Source organism: Loxodonta africana, chromosome 27 (genome assembly GCF_030014295.1).
Source record: "Loxodonta africana isolate mLoxAfr1 chromosome 27, mLoxAfr1.hap2, whole genome shotgun sequence".
Classification (NCBI taxonomy): domain Eukaryota; kingdom Metazoa; phylum Chordata; class Mammalia; order Proboscidea; family Elephantidae; genus Loxodonta; species Loxodonta africana.
In genome coordinates, this window is record NC_087368.1 from 35,652,935 (window position 1) to 35,679,901 (window position 26,967).

Consider the following 26,967-nt stretch of genomic DNA (forward strand, 5'->3'; position numbering starts at 1 on the left):
ACTATGCCACCAGGGTTTCAACCTATAGAACAGTGACTCTTAAAAGATGCAGAGAAGACAGGGAGGACATGGAGGGAATGGGCTGAGCCTGCCGGTTAGGAGGAAAAGTGGCCAGCTTCGGTCACTGTCATCAAAGGGCTGACTGGACAGCTGTGACCCGTTGGCACCTTTCTGGAGCCCTTCCGTTTCTCTGTCCAGGGGACACGGCTGTGCCCACTTATACCTCTTCCCCTTGCCTGTTGCTCACACTCACTCTCTGTGCCAAACTTGTCAGAACCTGGAAGGTTCTGTCCACAGACCACAATAGCAATGGGAACAGCTGAGTCCATTGTCAGCGGCGATCTCCCCAACTCTAAAAGCCAAAAAACATTTTACAGCAACTCTAACGTGATCCACTTTTTCACATTCTAACAGCTCTGAAACCAGGGCATGTCCTACAATCAATGTCTCTCGTTAACCAGCTGCTGTCAAGTCGATGCCAACTCACAGAGACGACATGTGTGTCAGAGTAGAACTGTTCCGTAGGGTTGTCAATGGCTGACTTCAGACGCGGATTGCCAGGCCTCTCTTCTGAGGCACCGCTGGGTGGACTTGAACTGCCAACCTTTAGTTTACCAGCCGAGCTCATTAGTTGTTTGCACCACCCAGGGGCTCCTGTCTCTCAGTGGCAGAACATAAATTAATGGGAAATCTTAAATCAGACTGTCATGGATTGAACTGTGTCCTCCAAAAATATCTGTCAACTTAGCTGGGCCATCAGTCCCAGTGTTGTGTGACTGCCCACCATTTTATGTGATTTCCCTGTGTGTTGTAAATCCTATCCTGTGACGTAATAAGATGGAGTAGCAGCAGTTACATTGATGGGGTCTATAAGGTTAGGTGGTGTCTTAAGCTAATCTCTTTTTTGTTGGTTATCGGTCAAACACTTAACCACTGCACCACCGGGGCTCCTCCTTTGTCACTGACAAGGAGTATATTACATTGTACTTTGCCATCTTCAGGTTTTGCCTAATCCAGGCTGTAGACAAAGCCACTCACGGGCCAGATCGCTAGAGTAACGATCTGATGCAGCAGGGGGTCACACTCGTAGGCTGAGTGCCTGGGTCCTCTGCTGAGACGCTACGAGGCAGCAGGTATCCATTATCAGCCTTCACAGAACGCTCCGTCTGACCTTCCAGGCTATTTTCTAACAAACAAGAATATTCTCTCAATGTACTAGAGAAACATATGCAGAAATTACATAAAACATGTAGTATAAATAGGGAGGAGCCCTGGTGGCACAGTGGTTAAGCGCTCGGCTGCTAACCAAAAGTTCGGCAGTTCCAACCCGCCAGCCGCTCCATGGAAGAAAGATGTGGCAGTCTGCTTCCACAAAGATTTACAGCCTTGGAAACCCTGTGGGGCAGCTGTACTCTGCCCTATAGGGTCGCTATGAGTCAGAACAGACTTGACGGCCATGTGTTTTTTGTTTTGGGTATCAGTAGGGAAATCTCTATGAACAGCATCATCCAAAAACTTAAGGGGTCTGAAACAAAATTGGGAAAGCTTTAATTAAGTAATTTATGCAAAAGAACTTAGTGATTTTTACAAAGGCATCAGCCACGAAATTTTCCAAAATGTTTTCTTATGTGCAAAGCAATCTTATTTAAACTACATAAATTAGCCACAAAGAAACACCCTGAAATTATCTCCCCAGGAGTCCGAGTCCCACAGTTGGCCATTTAAATAAAATAAATCCAAAAAAATGTCAAGCCTGTTGTTGTCAAGTGGATTCCAACTCGTGGCAAGCCCACGTGTTGCGAACCAGAATTGTGTTCCACACGGTTTTCAAGGCTGGGACCTTTCAAAGTAGAGCATCAGGCCTTTCTTCCAAGGTGCCACTGGGTGAATGCAAACCTGCAATTTTTCAGTTAGCAGCTGAGCTCGTGAACCGTTTGCTCCACCAAGGGAGCCATCACAAATAAAATAACAAGGACTTAAAAAAATAAAGTTTCCCAGTTCAAAGGCTAGAGTAGCAGGGACGGGGTTCTGGGGACTATGGTTTCAGGTGACATCTAGGTCAACTGGCGTATCAAAAGGTATTAAGAAAATGTTCTGCAACCCCCTTAGGTGAGAGGCGTCTGGGGTCTTAAACGCTAGCAAGCGGCCATCTAAGATGCATCAATTGGTCTCAACCTACCTGGAGCAAAGGAGAATGAAGAACACCAAAGACATATGGTAAAGATGAACCCAAGAGACAGAAAGGGCCACATAAACCAGAGACTCCATCAGCCTGAGACCGGAAGAACTAGATGGTGCCCAGCTACCACCGATCACTGCCCTGACAGAGAACACAACAGAGAACCCCTCATGGAGCAGGAGAACAGTGGGATGCAGATCTCAAATTCTTGTAAAAAGACCAGGCTTAATGGTCTGACTAAGACTGGAGGGACCCTGACAGTCATGGTACCCAGACCCATTGTTAGCCCAAGATTGGAACCATTCCCGGAACCAACTCTCCAGACAGGGACTGGACTGGACTATAAGATAAACAACGATACCGGTGAGGAGTGAGCTTCTTGACTCAAGTAGACACGTGAGACTGTGGGCAAATTCTGTCTGGAGGGGAGATAAGAAAGAAGAGGGGGAGAGGGCTAGTTGAATGGACACAGGGAATACAGGATGGAGGGGAGGAATGTACTGTCTCATTAGAGGGAGAGCAGCTGGGAGTACATAGAAGGTGTGTATAACTTTTTGTATGAGAGGCTGACTCGATTTGTAAACTGTCGCCTAAAGCACAATAAATAAATAAATGTTTCCGCAGTTCCAACTTACTGCCCACCACGGTGAAGATTCCGACAAGAAAATCAGCAACCTGTCCTTGGTCTTGGTTGTCCTGAAGAAGTTGCAGACCCTCAAAAAACATGCAAGCGGCTTCAAAAGGCTTGAGCAACTTCAGCGAGGCATAACCAGCTCGGTAGTATCCCTGGAAAGGGAAGATCAGCAAAACTTTAAGACACCCCATCTCTTCTAACATGCTGCTGAAAGAAAAAGCAAGACTGACGACCTGGGAAAATCCAACTCCACGTAAACACGGGTTTCCAACCAGCCCTGGATACGAGGTTGCCACGTTATATTCTGTGCCATGTTCCTCCTGTTATTTTTTAGATGCCTGGAAAATAATCCATTTCAAATCCATGACTTAGACAGCATCTAACATATGACGCAGGGAGAAGGAAGTAGAGCTAGTTCACAAGTCTACGTGTGGTTTCTTCACTCATGTCTCAAATCACTGTTTGGGCGAGGGCAGAGGAATGAAAGATTCTATGAATTCAGTGTTCAAGGAAAGAATGAGATGGTCGTGTAAACACAAAAGGTGTTTCCTTCTCCTTTCAGTCCAAGTAAACACAATTTCCACTATTTTTTTATGTAAGGGAAAATCACAATGGCAAACGTTGAGGCAACCAGACTCCACACTACAGGCAATATACACCAGAAAACCTATACACCAGAAGCAAAGAAAAAAAAAAAAATTTATTTCTGTAGAGGAAAGAGCATGTAAAGTTACAATGATTAACAGAGGAAAGTGGCTAGTTTGGCCTGTGTACAAACCATGGGATTCTCAAGTAGGAATAAAATGATACTTCCTTACCCACTTTGACCAGGTGAATCAGCATCAGAGATCCACCAAAACCCATTTATTTCTATGATAACAAAAGGTCTACACCGGCAGGGTTCATGAAAAAGAAAAAAAAAGCAAGCATTTAAACATTCCACTTAATACCAAATTTCTGATTAGTAATTGATTTGTTTTCATTGTGATTCGAAGGTCTAAAGACCTCAGATAACAACCAGAAAAGGGGGAGAAGGTTGGCCTTTTTTATCCCACCAGGCAAGTTAGAACAGAATCTGTCATGTCTTCACCTCTCTCAGATTTAAGTTTCAACGTCTTTTATTTTGGAGGGAGAGGGAAGGGGGGGACACCCAGGAGCTCCAGGTGACAGTGGGGGTGTGACCCTAGATGCTGTGCCGTCAAAGCCTGCTGCAGTTTGGGCCACTCGCGAAGGCCCTGGCAGCATCTTCCAGAACCCTCTCAGCCCCTTGGGCCACAGCCACCGCCTCTGCCCATGGACTGGACAGACTTTCCCACCCACATCCCAGGTAAAAGACCAGGAAAATCCCAAAGTGTCTTCAAAGGCAATTCCTTGGGAATGCATTTCCATTTTCAAACCAAGTCGGTAGCTTCCAGGGTAACCACCCTCCCCTGGAAAAGGTCTGGCAAGACAATGCCCACTTGTAATGTTGCTGTTAGTTACCGTTGAACCCATTCCAACTCACGATGACTCAACGTGTGAAAGCAGAACTGCTCCGTTGGGTTTTCAAGGCTGTGGGCTTTTGGAAGCAAATGGCCAGGCCTGTCTTCTGAGGTACCTCTGGGTGGGTTCCAACTGCCACCTTTCAGCTAGTAGTCAAGAACTTAAGCACCTGCGCCACCCAGGGACTCCACCTGTAATGGGAAGAGGAAGGGGAGGAGCGGCCAGCAGATCCCTTCGACCCCGTGGGATTTGGGTATTTTACATTTTACTAAACATCCAAACCCCTCGGGGTTGGATGGGTCTGCTGGCGGCCCCTCCCGCTTCCTCCTTCCATCTTGTTCTGTTTCTAGCAGTCGTACACAAAATGTAAACGGCTAAAAATATCCGGGGGTCCCTGGGTGGCACAAATGCTGGACTATTAACTGCAAGGTTGGCAGTTCAAACCCATTCAGATGCTCTTCGGGAGTAAAGGCTGGCGATCTGCTTCTGAACAGTCGCAGCCTTGAGAACCCTGTGGAGTGCAGCTCTACTCCGCACACGTGAGGTCGCCAGGGGTCGGAATCAACCCAACGGCAGCTAACAACAACAAAACATACCTGGGTCTATTTCCTGTTTCCAGCCATGTGAGGAACTATGATGACGATGATAAAAATTCCTATTTATTGAGCGCCAACAGCTTTACTTAATGTCTCCTTAATCCTCGAGGCAATGCTAAGATAAAGGTATTATCCCACTTCGCAGTTAAGGAAATTAAAACTTAGAAAGAGAAATGAACTTGTCCAAGCTGCTGGAACAAGTACATAGACAGTAAGGCCCATGCTTTTCCCACTTTACCATGAAGCCCCTGTACAAACTGTCTCTACCACCTTAATTCTCTGTTGCTCCTTTGGAGTCAGGATTGCTACGTAATTTAACTCCTCACCTTTCTATCCTGCTCTTCCCTTCCCCAGCGTGACTGTGAATCACTCAAGAGCAGGAATGAGGTTTTCTGTTCCTTCTGTTTGCCTCTGAGATACCAAGAATGGTAACGATGCCTTGCAGAATGGCTAAACCCATTGCCAATGAGTCAATTCCAACTCATAGCGACCCTACAGGACGGAGTAGAACAACTGCCGCATAGGCTTTCCAAGGACTGGCTGGTGGATTCGAACTCCCAACCTTTTGGTTAGCAGCCGAGCTCTTAACCACCGTACCACCAGGGTGGGTACTCAGGGCATTGTAGCTGAAAAAACTCATCAAATAATTGTTTACTGACCTTTACTGGCGAACTTCAAGGGTCTTATTTCTACTGTAAGAAACGTTTTCTGAAGGATGGGTGTCATGGCACCCACCAGCTTCCATTTGAAATAAAGCTGTGCTAAGATGGAATGTACGAACAGCAAAAAACATGAGCAGTCTATGAGTTTTGGCATGACTCCATCATGGCAGAACAGGCTAACGCTCCAATAGGAGCCAAGAGCCCAGTCCTGCTCTCCTCCTACACGTGAATTTCTCGGCTCGGCCAACGTCATTTTTTCTCTTCTCCAGGCAACACTCACGTGGCCTTAAGAGCAGCTGTCTAAAATGCAAAATGAGTTGAACGAGAAGCTCTCCTAGCATTTTTACCTTAAAAATAAGGAAAGGAGGCAGGTGAAGAGACAGGAGATGGCAGCCTCCGACCCCAGCTGCCGCCGTGACGTACCTTCACATAGGTTGGATCGAACTGGAGGCTTTTCTCGGCAGAGACAAACGCCTCTTTCCACTTCCCAAGGCTGTAAAACGCATTGGATCTGTTACAGAGCAGCACGGCCAGGTCCCTCGTGGGAGTCCTGTGAGAAACAACAGGTGGCCTGTAACCTCGTCATTCTGCAAATGCAGAAAACAATCTTCGACGGTCACCATTCTGGTGCTGGCTGCTGCCATTACTTTTTGAAGGGCGTTTCTGCAGTAAATCTCTCAATTTTGCCCTTCAGATGTGACCCAAGAGGCCCCTGGAAAGCCTGCAACATTCGCAATGTACAAATCTGCCCTTCCTCACTCCCAATTCCTCAGCTCCTACCGTTTAACAACAAACACTATCAACGCTTTGCTTCCATGCCCCACTGACCCCCATGGATCTTTATTCTTTAGAGACCACTGGAGAACATCATGCTAAAATGGCAACTGGCCTAAGGATGAGTGCGGGGCCATTAATTACTTTTGCGTGTGGCCTTTCTAGCCATCTTGTAACTCCCACCCAGGTGATTGGATGGGGCTGTGCAAATAAGATAATTGTGTCCCGCCAAGGGGACTGGTCAGTTTTGCCTTAGAAGAGAGCCAATACCAGAGCAGAGAGGAAAGCCCACCACCACTAAAGAAGGAGAGACCCATAGCAGAGATCTGCAGGAGACAGTGCAGTGGGCTTCCAGCCCACGGAGCAAGAAAGCTGAGTGCCTTTGGGCAGAGACTGAGGGCCAAGGAGAAGTCTACGCCTGACCCACAAATTTGGGACTTGCCAGCGTCCACAGCCAGTAAGCCATTACCTTTAAATGGTCCGTGAGTCCTGTGAGACGTTGCAGCTACTTAGGGAAACCAAAGCAAGGAGGGAGAGTGCTGAGGGGAGAGGGAGCAGTTGATGTTAGAGATGATGGAGTAGACAGCAGCTTGGAGAGGTTAGACATTTGGGACGTCTTTAACCTCCGCCCCATAGGAACCAGATTTGTGCTGATCCTTATAAAAAATTATTCATTTAATGGGGAACATGGGAGTTCCCACTGAGTCTTAGCAGAGCCCAGACATGGCATGAACCGCTGCACACGCACGTCCGTGCTGAACAAACACAGTGTTTACCATAGGAAAGGCCCAGTGCTCTTTCGGAGCATAAGATCACACCACTCCACGGACCTCCAGCGACAGGCACGGGATGAGGACTGCTCTGTCACACTGGCAGGTCCACCCCAACATTCATAGGACCGGGGCCAGAGTGCAAACGGAGGCCCACGGGCCACTTGATTAATCTGCACTGTCCAACACAGGAGCCGCTAGCCACAGGCAGCTACTTAAATTTTAATCAATTAAAACGAAATAAAATTTAAAATGCACTTCCCATTGTATTAGCTACACGTCAAGTGCTCAATAGCCATGTTCCACACTATAAAACATTTCCATCATCACAGAAAGTCCTATCAGGCAGTGCTGGCCTAAATATTTGAAGCGAGCACTACAAATGCTACTTATTTACAGAAGGTAAGTGTGTTGTCCTGAGTGAGGCGCTCTGAGCCCATCTCTGAGACAGTTCCCATGGGAACCAGGAGGGGACAGAATAAAAGAACTATAGGCCCAGGCCAATGACTCACACTGAACTGGGAGCTCTGGTGGTGTAGTGGTTAAGTGCTCAGCTGCTAACCAGAAGGCTGGCAGTTCGAATCCACCAGCCACTCCTTGGAAACCCTATGAGGTGGTTCTGCTCTGTCCTGCAGGGTCACTGTCAGTCAGAATCGACTCAACAACAATGAGTTTGGCTTGGTTTTAAGTTCAACTAGACTATAGGCAACAAGGCGTGGTAGGAAGTAGGAGACGGGAGCCATGTTTCAGTAACTTGGTGCTGTTTCTCAGTACAAGTATGAGCTCCACATACCTCACAGATGCCAACTTCCACTTCCTCTACTACAGAAGTTTCCAAAGTATGACCTGAGGGCTCCTGGGAGTCCCCAAGACCATTTCAGGTCATGCACAAGGTCAAAACTATTTTTACACTTGTAGTAGACTGAATAATTCCCCCCAAATATGCCCACATCCTAATCCCCTGAAACCGTGAATGTTACTTTTTATGGCAAATGGGACTTGGAAGGTGTGATGGAGTTAAGGATCTTGAGCTGGGAGGATGAGCCAGGATGATAAGGTAATCATAAGGGTCCTTCCAATAGGGAGGCAGAGGGACTCAGCACCACAGAAGAGGGGGAGGCAAAAGGACAGTGGAAGCAGAGCCTGGAGTGAGGCAGGCACTTAGATGGAGGGCAGGGCCACAAGCCAAGGAATACAAGCAGACACTAGCCAAAAAAACTAAACTGCCGTCGAGTGATTCCGACTCATAGAGACCCTACAGGGCAGAGTAGAACTGCCCCACAGGGTTTCCAAGGAGCGGCTGGTGGATTTGAACTGCCGACCTTTTGGTTAGCAGCCGACCTCTTAAACACTGCGCTACCAGGGCTCCAAGCAGCCCCTAGGAGCTGAAAAAAGCAATGAAATGAATTCTTCCCTAGAGCCTCCAGCAGCAGCACAGCCCTATGGACAGCTTGATTTTAGCTCAGTGAGACTAATTTCAGACATCGGACCTCTAGGACTGCAAAATAATAAACTGGTGCTGTTTTAACCACTAAATGTGTTGGTGATTTGTTACAGGGAAAACAGGGTACTCATACAGATATACAGACACAATGCGCCTTTTCAGACTCGTTCTCATCCAGGTGTACGGGGGAGCTTCCCAGAGCCTACACGGCGTGTGATATCACGAAAGACGGAGTACAGTGCGGACGCAGAGGGGAAAAGCCAGCTGCCTTCTGTTGAAGCAGACATTAATTGGAGAGGTTTGTAAAAACCAACATGACGCCCCTCTTCTCGCTCAATGTTTTGACTGGGAAGACTGAGTTATTTTTCATAAAAATGTGTTACTGGACTCTAGACTTCCTGGAGCCATGGAGGGTGGAGGAACCCCTGAAACTACTGCCCTGAGATAATCTTTAAGCCTTAAACCAAAAATATCCCCTGAAGTCATCTTAGAACCAAACAACAGTTTAGCTTAACTAGTAAAAAAAGGTCTGCCTCGAGCATTATGCTCTTTTAAGAACTATCTATATGGGATCAGACTGACAACAGCAACTCAAAAGATGAGATAGGAACCTGAGGGGCAGTGAGTTCATATTAATGAGGGAGGAACAACTCAGAAAAGGAGGGTGAGAATGGCTGCACAACTCAAAGAATGTAATCAGTGTCACTAAATTGTACCCATAGAAACTGTTGAATTGGTGTATGTTTTGCTGTGTGTCTTCTCAACAACAACATAAATAAGATCTAGGAAAAAAATTTCTTACTTATGTTAACATGGAATGGGCTTATTACTGATATTTTTAAATAAATTAATAGATACATATTAAAAAGTGTTCTCAGCTTTAAGTTCCAGTGTAGGCTACGTTGACAGCTCCAACCAAATAAGTATAAAGCAAAGCTCTTTAGGGTCCTCAATAATTTTTAAAAGTGTAAAGGGGTCCAAAAAACACCAAAAGGTTTAAGAACGCCTACTCGACTGAAAGCTAGAAGGGCGGGGGACATGAGGTGGTCCTCACTGCCCAGGTGATGACACCTGTGTGGGGGGAGTGGCGTGGATTGTCAAGAAGATGGGTGAACGGCAGCAAGGAGATGTGAGGACTTCAGCCACCCAGGAACCCTGGTCAGCAGCCAGACAGAGGGGGAGGCTTTGTTATGTTTGTCAACGGACCTGTTTCACTTTCTATTTCCCTTCTCACACTGATCCTCCCCGCTCAGTGCCCGCGCTCCCAATTCATGAAAGACAAATAGGAAGTGAGAGGGAGAAAGGAAACAGAAACCAGCCCAGGCGATGAGAAATGAAACGTAAGCAACACTTTAAAAAAAAAACAAACAAACCTGGAGCCGTCGAGTTGATTCCGACCCAGAGCAACCCTACAGGACAGAGTAGAACTGCCCCGCTGTGCCACCAAGGCTCCTTAACCTACGCAACAGAGTCCCCCATCTGCTAAAAAAAAAAAAAAGAAGGTGGGGGGAAATCCAACAACTGACCCCCACTTACCTCCATAAGTGCCGGAGAACCTGGATGGCCTCGTCGTACTTTCTGATGGCCAAAGAGAAGTTTCCATTCCTAAACTCCTGGTTGCCGGACTCCTTCAGCAGCTCGGCGTAACCTGTCACGTCCATCCTGCCAGAGGAGACCAAAAGGCTCGCTGCCAGGCCAGCAGCTGCTCACCCTCACATCTGCAGTGCCCAGATCCTGGGGAGGCAGCTGGCTCACTCCGGCCCCACCCACCCTGGAGGACACACCCCGGCACCACCCCTCGCCCACAGGGACCAGACAGGATGTCTGGCAAGACTACATCTTTCTCAGTTTTTTCCGCCTCAGGGACAACCAGCCCAATTCCATTTATTCAGTCTTTACCTTCTGCTTTACTATCTGCTACGCACTGAGCAAGGCTGTCTCCACGCCTGAGACAACAAAACCTGGCAGGCGGTTTGGGCTGAGTGAGAGAGTGCAGCTGTTGCTATAACTGGTACTATTATCACCCATCACCACAGCCCCTAAGAGGCACTGTCTCCACTGTTTAGGTGAAGACACTCAGGCTCAAAAAAGGTCCAAGTTACTTGCCTAAGGAGCCGCTAAGGAACTCCCTGGTTCTGACCCCAAGTCCACCAAAACCCGAACTCACTGCCGTGGAGTCGATTCTGACTCATGGCGACCCCACAGGGTTTCCAAGGCTATAAATCTTTAGGGAAGCCGACTGCCACATCTTTCTCCTGCTGCGTGGCTGGTAGGTTCGCACCGCTGGCCTTCTGGTTAGCAGCTGAGCGCTTTAAGGTTCTGACCCCAGAGCCTGCCAATTCCAAGTTTCCACGCTTGCCCACTGTATCACGTCATCTACTGGTACAAACAAAAGCCAGTTTTTACTCCCTTCGGCAGAGGGGCAGGGGAGGGAAGATACAGCTGCGGAGGCCTCAGTATGGAAGAGGCTAGGACACAGAGAAGGAGCCTGGTGGCACAGTGGTTAAGTGCTCAGCTGAAGGACACAGAGACCCAGCCACTGCCTCTCCTCCTCACCCCTTCCCAAAACACTAAAATTTTCCACCTGCACTGCCATTGCCTGCTTACTTGTCTGCCTCCTAAGGGTACTTGCCTCTTTCAGGCCATGGCCCTTCTCTTACTCGTTTTTGTAGCCCAGTGGCCTAACACAAGGAGCCCTGGTGACATAGTGGTTAAAGCGCTCTGCTGCTAACCAAAAGGTCAGCAGTTTGAACCCACCAACTGGTCCTTGGCAGAAAAATGTGGCTGTCTGCTTCCGTAAAGATTTGCAGCCTTGGAAACCCCACAGGGCAGTTCTCCTCTGTTCTACAGGGTTGCTCTGAGTCAGCATCGACCCAAAGGCAGTGGGTTTGGATGGCCCAGCACATAAAAAAAAGTTTTTTTTTTAAACCTAGTTGCCATCAAGGCAGTTCTGACTCATGACAAGCCCACGTGTTTCAGAGTAGAACTGTGTTCCATAGGGTTTTCAGTGCCTGTGATCTCTCAGAAATAGAACACCAGGCCTTTCTTCCAAGACACTGCTGTGTGAACTCACACTGCCAATCTTACGGTTAGTAGTCCAACACTTACCATGTGTACCACCAGGAGGTAGTCAGATACTTGTGGAACGCCAGACCTGGAGAGGACACACGGATTATTGACTTTCTCTGGTTGTGGTGAGGGCAGCTGGAGAAGGGTTTGCTGAAAGAGAAAGACTTGGAAAGCCTCAAGAAGCAACTGCCAAGGACAGTGAGAAAAGGCGGAAGTCAGAAGAGATGGCCCTTAGGATTGTCATCCTCCCAGGATGGCATTAGGAAAGACAAGGATGTGGGGACAACTCAGGTGTTCATATATGTGGTGTACCTGTGGGTGTCTTGCTGACCCACACAATTCTTGGGTAAATAATTTAATTATTTTTGTCATATCAAATATTTGTTGGGAAGGTTGAAAGAAGGCAGACCCAAGCAAAATCCAAACCCGTTGCCATCAAGTCAACTTCCACTCATGGCAGGCCCTTGTGTTACAGAGTGGGACTGCCCCATGGAGTTTCCTTAGCTATAATCTCTATGGAGACAGACGGCCAGGCCTTTCTCCCGTGGCACCGCTGGGTGGGTTCAAACCGCCAACCTTTCAGTTAGTCATTGAGTGCAAACCGTTTGTGCCACGCAGAGATCTAAGCAGGTACATGTGGTGGCTTATTTTAAACTCATACAAGCTTACTGGGAATGGGGTTTTTGAACCGCACTGCATCCCTCAGGCAGTGACTCCAGAAGGAGGCACACAATTCCTGGATTGCAGCAGTCAGAATGAAAAACTCCACCTGCATTTTCTCATCAAATAATCTTTAAATCGTGTGACTCTCACATCTATACAGGGATGACTGAGGAGAACATGAAAAAATGTAAAGAACTAATTTACTAGGAAATAGAGATGTTTCTCTTTCAAATGTAGTCTGCCATTTGTCCAATAAATACTTTTTTAAACTGGCCGTGATCAGACAACTAGAGGGAAAAAAAAAAATTGCTGTAGTAACTGACAAAGGGTTAATACTTCTCCTTTATAAATACCTTTCCCATTGCAAAAAAGGACCAACGCCCTGACCAAAGTGTGTGAAGGCCTTAAACAGGCAGTCGACAAGAGAATAGAAGTAATGGCTGGATATGTGGAGGGAAGATGAAGCAGATGGCCCTCGCTATTATCATATAAATGAAAAATAAAGCAACAAGACATTGCTGGAAAATAATGAAAAGAATGATACCAAAATGTTGAGAGCTTCCATACACTGCGTACGGGGGCAGCATACCACATCACGGATAGACTGAGCCTCACAGATGGTCGCCACTGTGAAAAACCGGAAATAACCCTAAATGTTCCACAATGCATAACCGACAAATCACTTATAGGATATCAGTACGGTAGAACGGCATGCAGTTATTTTAAAAATCATATTGTCAAAAAAAATATTTTTTATGATAGAGTAAGTTGGTAAATGAGAAATACAGGCTACTTAAGAAGGCATACAATCCCAAATCAGGTTTGGTTTCAAGCACGTGCAATGCATTAAATATGCCAAAATGTTAGCAGTTGTGCCATGGAGATTAGGCAGGGTTTTAACTTTTCTCCTTGAGCTTTTCTGTGTCCCAGTTGCCCTACAAGGCACCACCTTAACAACCAGACCATAAATGTTATTAAAACTAGACTGCTGGAGGGTTTCATCGAAGAAGACAGAAACAACATGTTTCCACGGCATTTACAAATACAGAAAAATCTCTTCACTTTAGATCTTGTTCACATTCCTCTACAAAGCAACAGTGAGTTCGTGATGTTACGTGGACGAGCAGCAAACACATCCACCCTCCTCTTCCTGCTGCTTCTTGGTACGACAACGTCAAACGGGTCAAAGGGGATCGCCAACCACTCCGAAGGCTTTTTGGTTCTTAACAGGACTCACTGAGTGTTACTTTCTCATTATGAGTAAGAATGCTTTATACCCCTGCCTAGAACACGTACAGCTCAGTTGTTGGGACTTAAAAAAAAAAACCGTTAAACTTATTAAATACAAGTGGAAATAAGTCCCATAACAACAGTAACCTTGGTGACTAAAACGGAGAGAACACCTACTGTGTGCTTGACATTCCTGTGCCGTTTCATTCTTACAAGAAGCCCTGGGAGCCACGCACGATTGTGTCCCCATTTCGCATATAGGGAAACCGAGGCAAAGAGCGGTTAATGTACTTGCCCACAGTCACCTGAAAAGTGGTAGCATCGAAATTCAAACCCAGGTAGCCTGACATTAAGACTAAACTACGATCTGAAGAGCCCAGATGGAGGCTAAAAGGTCAGCCCCCCAAGAAAACCCCTACAAGGTGTGATATTTTGGCTGGCGAGGCACACTCGCTCCCCTGCGCCTTGGGTTGGTCAACGACGCAAAGCCTGAAAGATGAGTAAAGACAGTTTCATGATTGCAGAGTTGGCTTTGGGGCAGTTTCACTCTGCCCCAGAGAAAACAGCCCCGCTGTTGGGAGGTGTCACTAGCTGCCTGGCTACACTCAGAGATGCAGGGGCAAGAAAGCACAAATGCACAAAGACTTTTAAACAAACAGCTCGCAGAGCAGACACATCCAGGTTGTTGAGGTTTTTATGACTCTTTGTGGGTATACACATGAAATTCTATACCCGACTTACAGGAATAGAGCAAACGCTGTGAATGGGGTAGACTCTGGGGGAGCTGCAGCCGGCAGAGGGAAACTTACCTTCACCTGAACGCTACCTGAATTCTTGACAACAAAGTTGTTTCCTTTTTGGTTTTGGTTTTGCGTTTTTAATCCTTTCAGAAGACACCCATCGCAGTCCAAGATCAACTCCTAAATGCAAGGGGCAGGGACAAACCGGGTACAGATCCAAGCTGCAACCAAACAGGGCAACTGCGGAGCAGCAGGTAGAAGGAGGGTCAGGAAGGAGGAAACGGACAGCCTGTCTGGCTGCCGCCATGAACAACTGCCTGCTTTGCCATGAGACCAGAAGAACAGAATTTCAATTTCTCATAGTATCCAGACTCCCTGGAGCCATTGACACTGGGTGAACTCCCAAAACTATTGCCCTCAGGTAATCTTTAAATGTTAGGCTTTAAACCAAGCTACCACCTGAAGTCTTTGCTGAACCAAGACGATAGTTTATCCTAATGAGTAAAGTACGTCTGCTTTGAGCATTGTGCTCTTCTCAAGAATGATCTGTGTGAGATCAAAGTGACAACAGCAACTCAAAAGTTTAGAGGAGAAGCTTAGGGGGCAGTGAGTCTCACTAAACGGTGGTGGAACAGTTTGGAGAAGGGTGGGAGAACGTCTGCAGAGCTTGAAGAATATAAGCAATGGCACTGAGCTGTATGTGTAGAAATTGTTGAAATGATGTACGACTATGAGTGTTTTCACTAAAAATAGATAAATAAACACCGACTCCCTCTCCTTCCTTCCCACAGGAAAGCGGCCACAGTCTAGGCTAAGAATCCAGAGTCAGCACTCATTCTGGAAACTCGGATTCTTCTTTGCTTCTCTTTTTTATTGGGAGGAGGGGTGCGGATGCAAAGAGAAAAGTAGGGATTTAAAAAAAAAGAAACTTAAAATCTTACAGAACTTCTCTGGGAAAACATAAAGTGCTGGTCCCAAGCCTTTCCCTTTCACCTTGTTTAACTGGAACAAGAAAGACCAGGTCACCCGATCCCTCACCACCCCAGCTCAGCTGTCTGTCTCTCACCAGCGTGCCTCAAGTCACTGAAGCCCAGTGGCTGGACATAAACCTAGGCCTCTCCTAGCCCAGTAGGTCCCCTTCGTCCATCAACTTTAACAGACAGCAGAAACAGAGAGCCAGTCTCCACGTCCAGAAGAGAGGGGGTCATGCCTACCAGGCTGGGGAAGGCTGCTTCTCTAGCTTAACCAAAAGTCAGGTTATTGCCTTTTTCTCTTTTGATTGTCTAATGGGTACGTGGGAAGGTTAGAGGGTGAATGGGAAAAGGAACAGTGGCACAGAGTTCAAATTTTTCTCTATGTTTTTTTTTTCATTACCAGGATATATAACCAGTTTAAGGGGCCCTGGTGGTACACGGGAAACCCTGGTGGCCTAGTGGTTAAGTGATAGAGTTCCTAACCAAAGAGTCGGCAGTTCGAATCTGCCAGGCGCTCCTTGGAAACTCTATGGGGCAGTTCTACTCTAAAAAAAAAAAAAAAATTTTTTTTCTATAGGGTCGCTATGAGTGGGAATTGACTCCATGGCACTGGGTTTGGTTTGTTTTGTTTTTGGTGGTGTAGGGGTTAAAGCACTAGGTTGCTAACCAAAAGTTTGAACCTACCCACTGCCCCATCGGAGAAAGATGTGGCAGCCTGCTTCCGTAAAGATTTACAGCCTTGGGAACCCTGTGGAGAAGTTCTACTCTGTCCCATATGGTCACTTTGAGTTAGAAATGACTCAACAGCAATGGGCATAGTCAGTATAGGGCTGCCTCTGTTTATGGCAATCTGGACTTGATGTTCCCCGTAGCATGCGTTCTCAACAGGGCAATATCATCTCCAAAGGGGTGAAAGTTGATTCTTGCGGGGGATAAAATTTCTTTGTGTTTTTTAATGTATAAAGCACAGATATACGCAAAGCGCATAAACAGATATACAGTATATCTGCAGTATTAAAATTTCACAAGGAAGTAGCGACATCAGGAAAAAAAATCAAAAAAGGTTTAGGGAGTAATAAAGGAAAAAAAACTGACGAAAGGAGAGGAGTTTAAAACAAACAAAAGAAAACAAAACAAACCCAGAAAGGAAGGGGGAAAATTAATACATTAATGTAAAAGAATTTTTTTTAAAAAAGCCCTAACTTGGAGTGTTTCAACCTCCGACGGACTCATTCTTGTCCGTTAATGAACCAGCACCTCAAAACGTGTTCTTCGTTAAATTCTAGATCGCAAATACAACGTTTCGCTGTGCGGAAAGGAGGAGAGGCAGGACTCCCGGAGAAGCTGATTATACTGACGTGGCTTTACAAGCGTAAATTCACAAATGACTAAAATAACTTGTATCAGTCCAACCTGAAGGAACAGACACAGATCTTCAAAAAAAAAAACAGGGTTAGAAGAAAATCTGTTAATTGTGTATATACAGAGCCCTGGTGGCACAACGGTTAAGTACTCAGCTACTAACCAAAACGTCAGTGGTTCAAACCCACCAGTGATTGCGTGGGAGAAAAGACCTGGCAATCTGCCCCTGTAAAGACTGTTGTTGTCATTAGGTGCCATCGAGCTGGTTCCAACTCACAGCCACCCTGTGTACGACAGAAGGAAACTGCCTGGTCCTGTGCCATCCTCACAGTAGTTATTATGCTTGAGCCCATTGTTGCAGCCACGTGTCAGTCCATCTCATTGAGGGTCTTCCTCTTTTTCACTGACCCTGTACTTTACCAAGCATGATGTCCTTCTCCAGGGACTGATCTCTCCTGATAACACGTCCAAAGTATACGAGACGTAGTCTCGCCATCCTTGCTTCTAAGGAGTGTTCTGGTTGTACTTCTTCCAAGGCAGATTTGTTCATTCTTTTGGCAGTATATTCAATATTCTTCACCAACACCACAATTAGAAGGCATCAATAGGAAACCCGATGGGACAGTTCTACTCTGTCCTATAGGGTCACTACGAGTCAGAATCAACGCAAAGGCACACAACAACAAGATTTACTAGGCGGCCTAACACATGTATTTTGTTTTGTTTCATTCTGACTTTGTTTTATTTTTAGACCTTGGGTGCAGCAAGTAGAATTAACTAACTCACTCAGCAAATATGTAGCACTCCTACTGTGTGCCAGTATATGTATACATATATATATACACAAATTTGACAACTTGCAGAGAGGAAAAACAAAACTTTACTCAGAAGCTGTCTGGACCTATCAGAGTTAGAAAATGATCAATAGTGAAATGAGGGGAACTGGGAAGAGAACGAACTTATAACTATTTAGAACAGAAAAATAATAAATGCTCATTGAACAAACAAAAAAAGCCTTGAATTTTAAAAATACAACATATTTCTGTTTAAGGATATTCAGTATTATAAAATGTCAAATTCCCCCCCCAAATTAATGAATTATTGTATATTTCCAAAAAAAAAAAAAAAAACAAGATGTTTAAGGAAAGTAATGAAAGAATTCTCAAGTTCATTTAAAAGAATAAACAAGCGAGAAGAATCAAGCCATTTCTCATAAAAAAAGAACTATCTAGGGAGAACCTTCTCTGACATTTTAATACACATTTATAAAACTTATCTGTTAAACTGTTGTACTAACATGAGAGTAAGCTCATCAACTGAACAGAAAATCCAGAAATAAATATATACACTGCTATAAAAGAATTCCGTGCATGGTAAAGACGACTCCATAACAGGTAGGAAAAGAATGGACCAGGTGGTGTAACTGGCTAGATGTCCGGAAAAAAAGTTAAATTTCTACTTCACGCCATGTGGTAGACCTAATAGTGGCCTCCTCAAAGATGTCCACAGGAGCCCTGGTGGTGTAATGGTTAAGTGCTCAGCTGCTACCCAAAAGGCCAACAGTGTGAACTCGCCAGCCCCCCCACGGGAGGAGAATGTGGCAGTCTGTTTCTGCAAAGACGACAGCCTTGGAAGCCGTACGGGGCAGCTCTACTTCGTCCTACAGGGTCACCATGAGTCAAAATCGACTTGAAGCAACTGTTCGTTTTGTTTAAAAAAAGATGTCAATACCCTAATCTCCAGAGAACGTTTTACATTACGAGGCAAAAGAGGGGTTTGGAAGTGTATTAAGGTTGTTTTTGTGTGTGTGTGTGTTGTGTTAGGTGCCGTCAAGTCGGTTCTGACTCATAGCGACCCTATGTACAACAGAACAAAACACTGCCCAGTCCTGCCCTATCCTCACAACTGCTGCTATGTTTGAGCCCATTGTTGCAGCCACTGTATCAATCCATCTCATTAAGGGTACTCGTCTTTTTTGCTGACCTACTTTACCAAGGATTATGTCCTTCTCCAGGGACTGGTCCTTCCTGATAAAATGTCCAAAGTACATGAGACAAAGTCTCGTCATCCTCATTTCTAGTGAGCAATCTGGCTGTACTTCTTCCAGGACAGATGTTTGTTCTTCCAGTCCATGGTATATTCAATATTCTTCGCCAACACTATTATTCAGAGGCATCAATTCTTCTTAGGTCTTCCTTATTCATTGTCCAGCTTTCGCATGCGTATGAGGCAATTGAAAACACCATGGCTTGGGTCAGGCACACCTTAGTCCTCAGACTGACATCTTTGCTTTTCAATACTTTAAAGAGGTCTTTTGCAGCAGATTTGCCCAGTGCAATATGTCATTTGATTTCTCGACTGCTGCTTTCATGGGCATTGATTGTGGATCCAAGTAAAATGAAATCCTTGACAACTTCAATTTTTTCTGTTTATCATGATGTTGCTTATTAATCCCATTGTGAGGATTTTTGTTTTCTTTATGTTCAGGTGTAATCCATACTGAAGGTCTTCATCAGTAAGTGTTTCAAGTCCTCTTCACTTTCAGCAATCAAGGTTGTGTCATCTGTATATCGCAGGTTGTTAATGAGTCTTCCTCCAATCCTGATGTCACATTCTTCTTCGTATAGTCTAGCTTCTCGGATTATTTGCTCAGCATACAGATTGAATAAGTATGATAAAAAGATACTACCCAGATGCCCATCTTTCTTGATTTTAAACTGCAAAGTATCTCCTTGTTCTGTTTGAACGACTGGCTCTTGATCTATGTACTGGGTCCATGTGAGCACAATTAAGTGTTCTGGAATTCCCATTCTTCGAAACGTTAACCACAATTTGTTATGATCTGCACAGTTGAATGCCTTTGCGTAGTCAATAAAACACAGGTAAACATCTTTCTGATATTCTCTGCTTTCAGCCAAAATCCATCTAACATCAGCAATGATATCCCTGGTTCCACATCCTCTTCAGAATCTGGCCTGAATTTCTGGCAGTTCCCTGTTGATGTACTCCTGCAACTGCTTTTGAATGATCTTCACCAAAATTTTACTTGCATGTGATATTATGGCTTTGTTCAATAATTTCCACATTCGGTTGTTTTTTAATTATCTTCAGCAAAATTTTACTTTTAAATGTTAAGTTTTCAGATTTAAAAATAGATTATCCCAGATTCTCTGGGTGGACTCAATCTAATCATGTGAGCCCTAAAGGCACAGAAGTTTCTCTGACTGGGGTCAGAGAGATACTGTGGAATCAGGAGGCAGAAGAGATGGAGCTGAAGGTGTGAAGTATGAGAAGGACTTCGATCATTTTTGCTTGTTTTGAAGTTGGAGGTGGCAATGTGACAAGAACGTAGGTAGTCTTAAGAAACCGAAAAAAGATCCTGGCTGATAGTCATCAAGGAAATAGGGACCTTGGTCCCGTAGTCAGAAGGAACAGGACTGTGCCAACAACATGAATGAGCCTGGAAGCAGATTCTTTCCAGAACCTCCTGATAAGAACCCATCTTGATTTTGCCCTCATGAAACCCAAAGCAGAGGAACTGGCTAAGCCAACCCAGGCTTCTGATCTATAGAACGACATAATCAACTTGTGCGGTTTTAAGTCACTAAGTTGTAGTAACTTGTTACAGAAGCAACAGAAACTCGTGTATAAACAGAAAGTACCATACGCCAAAATAGTTCTAAATAGATGAAAAAAAAGTTAGTGTAAAAAAGAAATCACTACAGCAAAAAAGAACAAACTATTAATACAACATGCAATGTCTCAAAAACATTGTGTTGAGCAAAAGAAGCCAGACTCAAAAGAGTTTATATTCTGAGATTCCATTTATATGAAGTTCTAGAACTGGCGAATGTAAGAAATCAGAAGAGCAGTTGCCTAGGGAGGGAACTGTACTGAGTGGAAGGAGACACGAGAGAACTTTCTGGAGAAATGGAAATGGTCTAATTGATTGGGGTGATGGTTACTCAGGTGTATACTTTTGTTAAAACTGGCTGAACTGCATACTTAAAATCTGCATGTTTTGTTGTATGCAAATATCTCATTTAAAAAATAGAAGAAATCATAAAAGCACTGGAAGAAAAAAACAGTTACAAATACATCTTCACCCACTCTAGGTGGAAATTCAGCAATATCTAACAAAGTATGAACTATGAAGTAGATGATACAAACTAAGAGGAAAGGATGGTGTTCTAGTCACCTAGTGCTACCGTAACAGAAATACCACAAGCGGATGGCTTTAACAAAGAGAAATTTATTCTTTCACAGTCCAGTAGACTAGACGTCCAAATTCAGGGTGTCAGCTCCAGGAAAGGCTTTCTCCCTCTGTCAGCTCTAGAGGAAAGTCCTTGTCATCGACCTTCTCCGATCGAGGGGCTTTTCAGCACAGGGACCCCAGGTCTAAAGGACGCGCTATTCCCCTGGCTCTTGTGTCTTGGTAGTATGAGGTCCCCTGCCTCTCTGCTCGCTTCTCTCTTTTATATTTCAAGAGAGACTGACTTAAGACACAACCTAATCTTATAGATTGAGTCCTGTCTCATTAACATAACTGCCACTAATCCCACCTCATTAACATCATAGAGGCAGAATTTACAACACATAGGAAAATCACATCAGATGACAAAATGGTGGACAATCACACAATACTGGGAATCATGGACTCGTCAAGTTGACACACATTTTGGGGGACACAATTCAATCCATAACAGATGTCAAAACAATCAATCTGTGTAATAGGATCCCATTTGTAGTTTTAAGGATACACACACATGTGCATACATGTGGTATAAGCTTAAAGATATATTTGTGTATATATACCTGTGTGTATACACTTACTCTATTAAAACAATGTCCAGAAGGAAACTAATAACAGTGGTGATCTTTGGGGATGGAGAGAACTTTCATATTCCACTTTATAACCTTCTATACTGTTTGATACTGTTATCAGGAGGGAACAGTCCCTAGTGAAGATCAGCAAAAAAAAGGAAAAACCTCAACAAGGTGGATTAAAACAGTGGCTACAGCAATGGGCTCAAACATGGCAACAATTGTGAGGGTGGTGCAGGACCAGGCAGTGTTTTGTTCCATTGTACATAGGGTCACTTTGAGTGGGAACTGACTCAACGGCACCTATCAACAACAACACACTGTTTGCTTAATAAGACACATGGCCATAATTTTTCAATTTAAATTCCTAAATAAAATTACAAGACAAATGACAAACTAGAAAAATATATTTTCAAAACATAACAACTGGTTGATAATCTAACATACAAGGAGCTCTCATAAAAAGAAAAAACACTGAGATTTTAAAAGGTGAGTAAAAAACAGCAGACAATTTACAAAAGAAACACAATAGCCAATCCAAAAAAAACCAAACCCACTGCTGTCAAGTCAATTCCGACTCACACAATAGCCAATAGGCTCTTATAAAAAGTTCAATCTCCAACACACAATACAGGAGAGGTCAGCACAACTGGACTTAACCAAAATCAGTTTCCTGGATAAATTGAACACTTCGAAGGCCAGCATAGCAGGGGGTTTGAGTACCATGGTTTCAGGGAACATCTAAGTCAATTGGCATAATAAAATCTATTCAGAAAACATTCTGTATCCCACTTTGGAGAGTGGTGTCTGGTGTCTTAAAAGCTAGCAACAGGCCATCTAAGATGCATCAATCGGTCTCAACCTACCTGGTGCAAAGCAGAATGAAGAACACCAAAGACACAAGGTAATTATGAGCCCAAGAGATAGAAAGGGCCACATAAACCACAGACTACATCAGCCTGAGACCAGAAGAACTAGATGGTGCCCGGCTACAGCCGATCACTGCCCTGACAGGGAACACAACAAAGAACCCCTGAGGGAGCAGGGGAGCAGTGGGATGCAGACCTCAAATTCTCTTAAAAAGGTCAGACTTAATGGTCTGACTGAGACTAGAAGGACCTCCGAGGTCATGGTTCCCAGGCCTTCTGTTAGCCCAAGACAGGAACCATTCCCAAAGCTAACACGTCAGACAGGGATTGGACTGGACTATGGGATAAAGAATGATACCAGTGAGTAGTGAGCTTCTTGGATCAAGTAGACACATGAGACTATGTGGGCAGCTCCTGTCTGGAGGGGAGATGAGAGGGCAGAGGGGGTGAGAAGCTGGCCGAATGGACACGAAAATACAGGGTGGAGAGAAGGAGTGTGCTGTCTCATTAGGGGGAGAGCAACTAGGAGTATACAGCAAGGTGTATATAAATTTTTATATGAGAGGCTGACTTGATTTGTAAACTTTCACTTAAAGCACAATAAAAATTAAAAAAAAAAAAAAGTTCAATCTCACTAGTAACCAAAGAAATGCAGAATAAAACAATGAGATATCTTGTTATCTCTACCCACACAATATCTCCTAAAATGGTCCTGTGCTCTCCCTTCCTACCCTGGGTCCCTGGTCCAAGCTGCCCTCGTCGTTGACATGTATGACTACGGTGTCCTCACCACTGGTCAGCCCTCATCCATCCTCCACGTTCCAGTCAGACCCATCTTTCTGATCAAATCAGTCCACACTTAAATCCCTTCACCTTCCCCTCAATCATCAGGTTCGAAGCCTGTAAAATGGCACGGGTGCCCCTTCAGGATCCCTGGTGGCACAAATGGTTTGCACTTGTCTACTAACCTAAAGCTTGGCCGCTCAAACTCACCCAGTGGTGCCATAAAAGGAAGTCCTAGTGCTCTGCATCCATTAAGATTACAGCTAAGAAAAAAAAACCCATGGGGTTCTACTCTATAACACATAGAGTTGCCATGAGTTGGAACTGACTCCATGGCAATGGGTTTTCTTCTTTTGTTTTGGGGGGTTCTTTTTGTTTTGGGTTTTTTTGTTTGGTTGGTTGGTTGGGTTTTTTTGTTTGTTTGTTTTTTGGCCCTTCAAGATGTCACCCTTGCTCTTTTCTCCAGTCAAATCTCTCATCACTTCTTCCATCCCCGGCTGCAGCCAAAAAGAACTACTTTCAGGTCCTTGAAGGCACAGAGTGATCTCTGGTCACTGAACTCTGAGCACAGGACCACCTAGTACTTTCTTCTCCTACCTTTACCTGGCTAACGCTAACCTACTCGTTTGTGTTTAACTTGCTCACCATCGTATCCCAGGAGCTGAACCTGAAGCCTGGCATATAGAAGGTTCTTCATTGTGGATGACAAAAACACTAATCCCTCACCAAGAATCCCCTCCTTTCTCCATCCCTTCCTTCTGTCCAGGTTTTGAGGCCCACAGCTCATAGGATCCCTCCTTGGAAAACCCTTCTTGGCCAGTTACCCCACAACATTCAGGGCTCTGCAGGGCACATGTAATGGGTTCCCGCCTAAACTCCCCTATTCTAGAGTGCACTCCCACAGGGCATGGACCCCAGATGTTCCCTCTCCTTCCTCCTCGGAGGGAGCAGATCTACTGTGCACATGTGGGAAGACCCATTCGCCATTATTCTCAAGACTGCATGCTCTCTAACCATCAGGACCAAGCGGCAAACACTCCTTCGGTTCCTCCCCCAGTGCTTCGTGGCTACCAACTGCAGTAAAAGAGTCCTGCTGGCTGAAAAATTTTGGGGCCATTTCACAGATGACTCTAACAGCCCTGAAAGGTGGCCAACACTGTCCCCATTTTATAAATGTGGCAAAACTGGGTGTAGTGGATTAATTTTGTGTATGGCCTTTCTAACCATAGTCTTATTGCTCCTACCCAGGCGATTTGCGTGACAGGGTAACTGTGGTTTACCAAGGGGACATGTTCAGTTGTACCTTAAAGGAGAGCCAATTCCAGAGCAAAGAGGAGAGCCCAACACCATTAAAAAAGGAGAGACCCAGAGGAGGCGGGGCCAAGATGGCAGACTAGGTAGACGCTACCCCGGATCCCTCTTGCAACAAAGACTCAGAAAAACAAGTGAATCGATCACATACATAACAATCTACGAACCCTGAACAACAAACACAGATTTAGAGATGGAAAACGAACAAATACGGGGAAATAGTGACTGTTTTCGGAAACTGGAGCCAGCGTTCCAGTCAGGTAACCTTGGCGCCGGGTATCTGGGCCCAGGGGAGCTGAACTCATAAATCTTGTGACGGCGCAAACAAGGGGCGCAGCCCTACCCCCTTGAACTGAACCCGGGAGGGGGCCCGGCAGGTCTGCGTGGGCGACGTGGCAACGCAGCTGGTGGGAGAACTCCCCGGGAGGCAGTGACTGGTTTTGGAGCCGGGAGTGCTGCGTCCCAGCTGGGGAACCCTGGCGCCGGGCATTTGACTGGGCGCTGTCACGGCGCAAGCACAGGACGCAGCCCTACTCCCCTGAACGAACCCCGGGAAGGGGCCCAGCCGGTCCACAGAGGCTGCGTGGCGACGCGGCTGGCGGGACGAGAAATCCCCAGGAGGCAGCGACTGATTTTGGAGCCGGGAGTACAGCGTCCCAGCAGGGGGACTTTGATGCTAGACTTTGGACTGGCAGTGGAGGATCTGACCGCGGCTTCAGTGGGCCAGACCCCCGGGGGCAATCTCCACACAGCCGACACACATAGGCGACATACCCCTCGGGAATCTCAGATATAACAGTCATTCCAAGCAAGACAAGCAACTCTGGCTATATTCCGAGGTGCTACTCTCCTATCTCTCTGATCCCTCCCCGACCCTCCCCAGTCGGCTTCATTAACATTGGAATTTCCTGAGCCAGAGGGAGAACAGCTCCGGCTCCATGGCAGCTTTGCTTTTCCCCCTTTTTTTCTTTTTTTTTCTTTTGGTCTTTTCCTAACCCACTCTTCCAGCCTGAGAGAAGGAACCACAAAAAACCCAGGAACCAAAAATCCATCCCTAATTGGACTGAAAACACAGAACCAGCTACAGCCAAGCATATATGATCCAAATCTCGGACTTTCATCCTTACAGGGAACAAGGTGGTGGTTATAATCCCAAGGCAGTTCTGATAGGGATCTGACTGCATTTTTTTTTTAGCGGAATTTCTGGAAAAACAAGTTTCCAGGGATGGCTCGGAGACAGCAGTTGATATCAAACCACATAAAGAAGCAGACTATGACAGCTTCTACAACCCCTCAAACAAAAGAATCAAAATCTTTCCCAAATGAAGATACAATCCTGGAATTATCAGATACAGAATATAAAAAACTAATTTACACAATGCTTCAAGACATCAGAAACAAAATAAGGCAAACTGCAGAAAAAGCCAAGGAACACACTGATAAAACTGTTGAAGAACTCAAAAAGATTATTCAAGAACATAGTGGAAAAATTAATAACTTGCAAGAATCCATAGAGAGACAGCATGTAGAAATCCAAAAGACTGAAAATAAAATTACAGAATTAGACAACGCAATAGGAAGTCAGAGGAGCAGACTCGAGCAGTTAGAATACAGACTGGGAAATCTGGAGGACCAGGGAATTAACACCAACATAGCTGAAAAAAAAAAACAGATAAAAGAATTTTAAAAAATGAAGAAACCCTAAGAATCATGTGGGACTCTATCAAGAAGGATAACTTGCGTGTGATTGGAGTCCCAGAACAGGGAGGGAGGACAGAAAACACAGAGAAAATAGTTGAAGATCTCCTGACAGAAAACTTCCCTGACATCATGAAAGACGAAAGGATATCTATCCAAGATGCTCATCAAACCGCATTTAAGATTGATCCAAAAAGAAAAACACCAAGACATATTATCATCAAACCTGCCAAAACCAAAGATAAAGAGAAAATTTTAAAAGCAGCCAGGGAGAAAAGAAAGGTCACCTTCAAGGCAGAATCAATAAGAATAAGTTCAGACTACTCAGCAGAAACCACGCAGGCAAGAAGAGAATGGGACGACATACACAGAGCACTGAAGGAGAAAAACTGCCAGCCAAGGATCATATATCCAGCAAAACTCTCTCTGAAATATGAAGGCCAAATTAAGATATTTACAGATAAACACAAGTTTAGAGAATTTGCAAAAACCAAACCAAAGCTACAAGAAATACTAAAGGATATTGTTTGGTCAGAAAACCAATAATATCAGATACCAGCACAACACGAGGTCACAAAACAGAACATCCTGATATCAACTCAAATAGGGAAATCACAAAAACAAATTAAGATTAATTAAAAAAAAATGCTCATAACAGGGAATCACTGAAGTCAAAATGTAAAAGATCACAATAATCAAAAAGAGGGACTAAATACAAGTGGCATAGAACGGCCATATGGAGAGTGATACAAGGCGATATAGAACATTACAAGTGAGGTTTTTACTTAGAAAAATAGGGGTAAATATTAAGGTAACCACAAAGAGGTATAACAACACCATAACTCAAGATAAAAGCCAAGAAAAACGTAACAACTCAACAAACATAAAGTCAAACACTACGAA

The 26,967-nt window shown here is 44.9% G+C and overlaps 1 protein-coding gene across 5 annotated transcripts in view; it reads right to left on the reverse strand.

Annotated features, from left to right (window-relative positions):
- The window catches only part of TRANK1 (tetratricopeptide repeat and ankyrin repeat containing 1), an 84,762-nt gene extending 74,457 nt beyond the window's left edge, over nucleotides 1-10,305 (reverse strand). For 3 of the 5 annotated variants that reach the window (XR_002787152.2, XM_023554850.2, XM_023554847.2), the window contains exons 1-3: nucleotides 10,078-10,305; nucleotides 5,977-6,124; nucleotides 2,815-2,965 (exon numbers count right to left, since the gene is read on the reverse strand). Coding sequence is in view for 4 of the 5 variants with exons in the window: in XM_023554850.2 (XP_023410618.2) it covers nucleotides 2,815-2,965; nucleotides 5,977-6,124; nucleotides 10,078-10,202 (424 nt within the window). In the remaining variant the exon portion in view is untranslated. Of the gene's footprint in view, nucleotides 1-2,179; nucleotides 2,321-2,814; nucleotides 2,966-5,976; nucleotides 6,125-10,077 lie in introns of those variants that run through there. The other 2 variants (XM_023554849.2, XM_064277456.1) reach the window with 2 other exon arrangements.
- Between the last annotated feature and the right edge of the window lie 16,662 nt (nucleotides 10,306-26,967).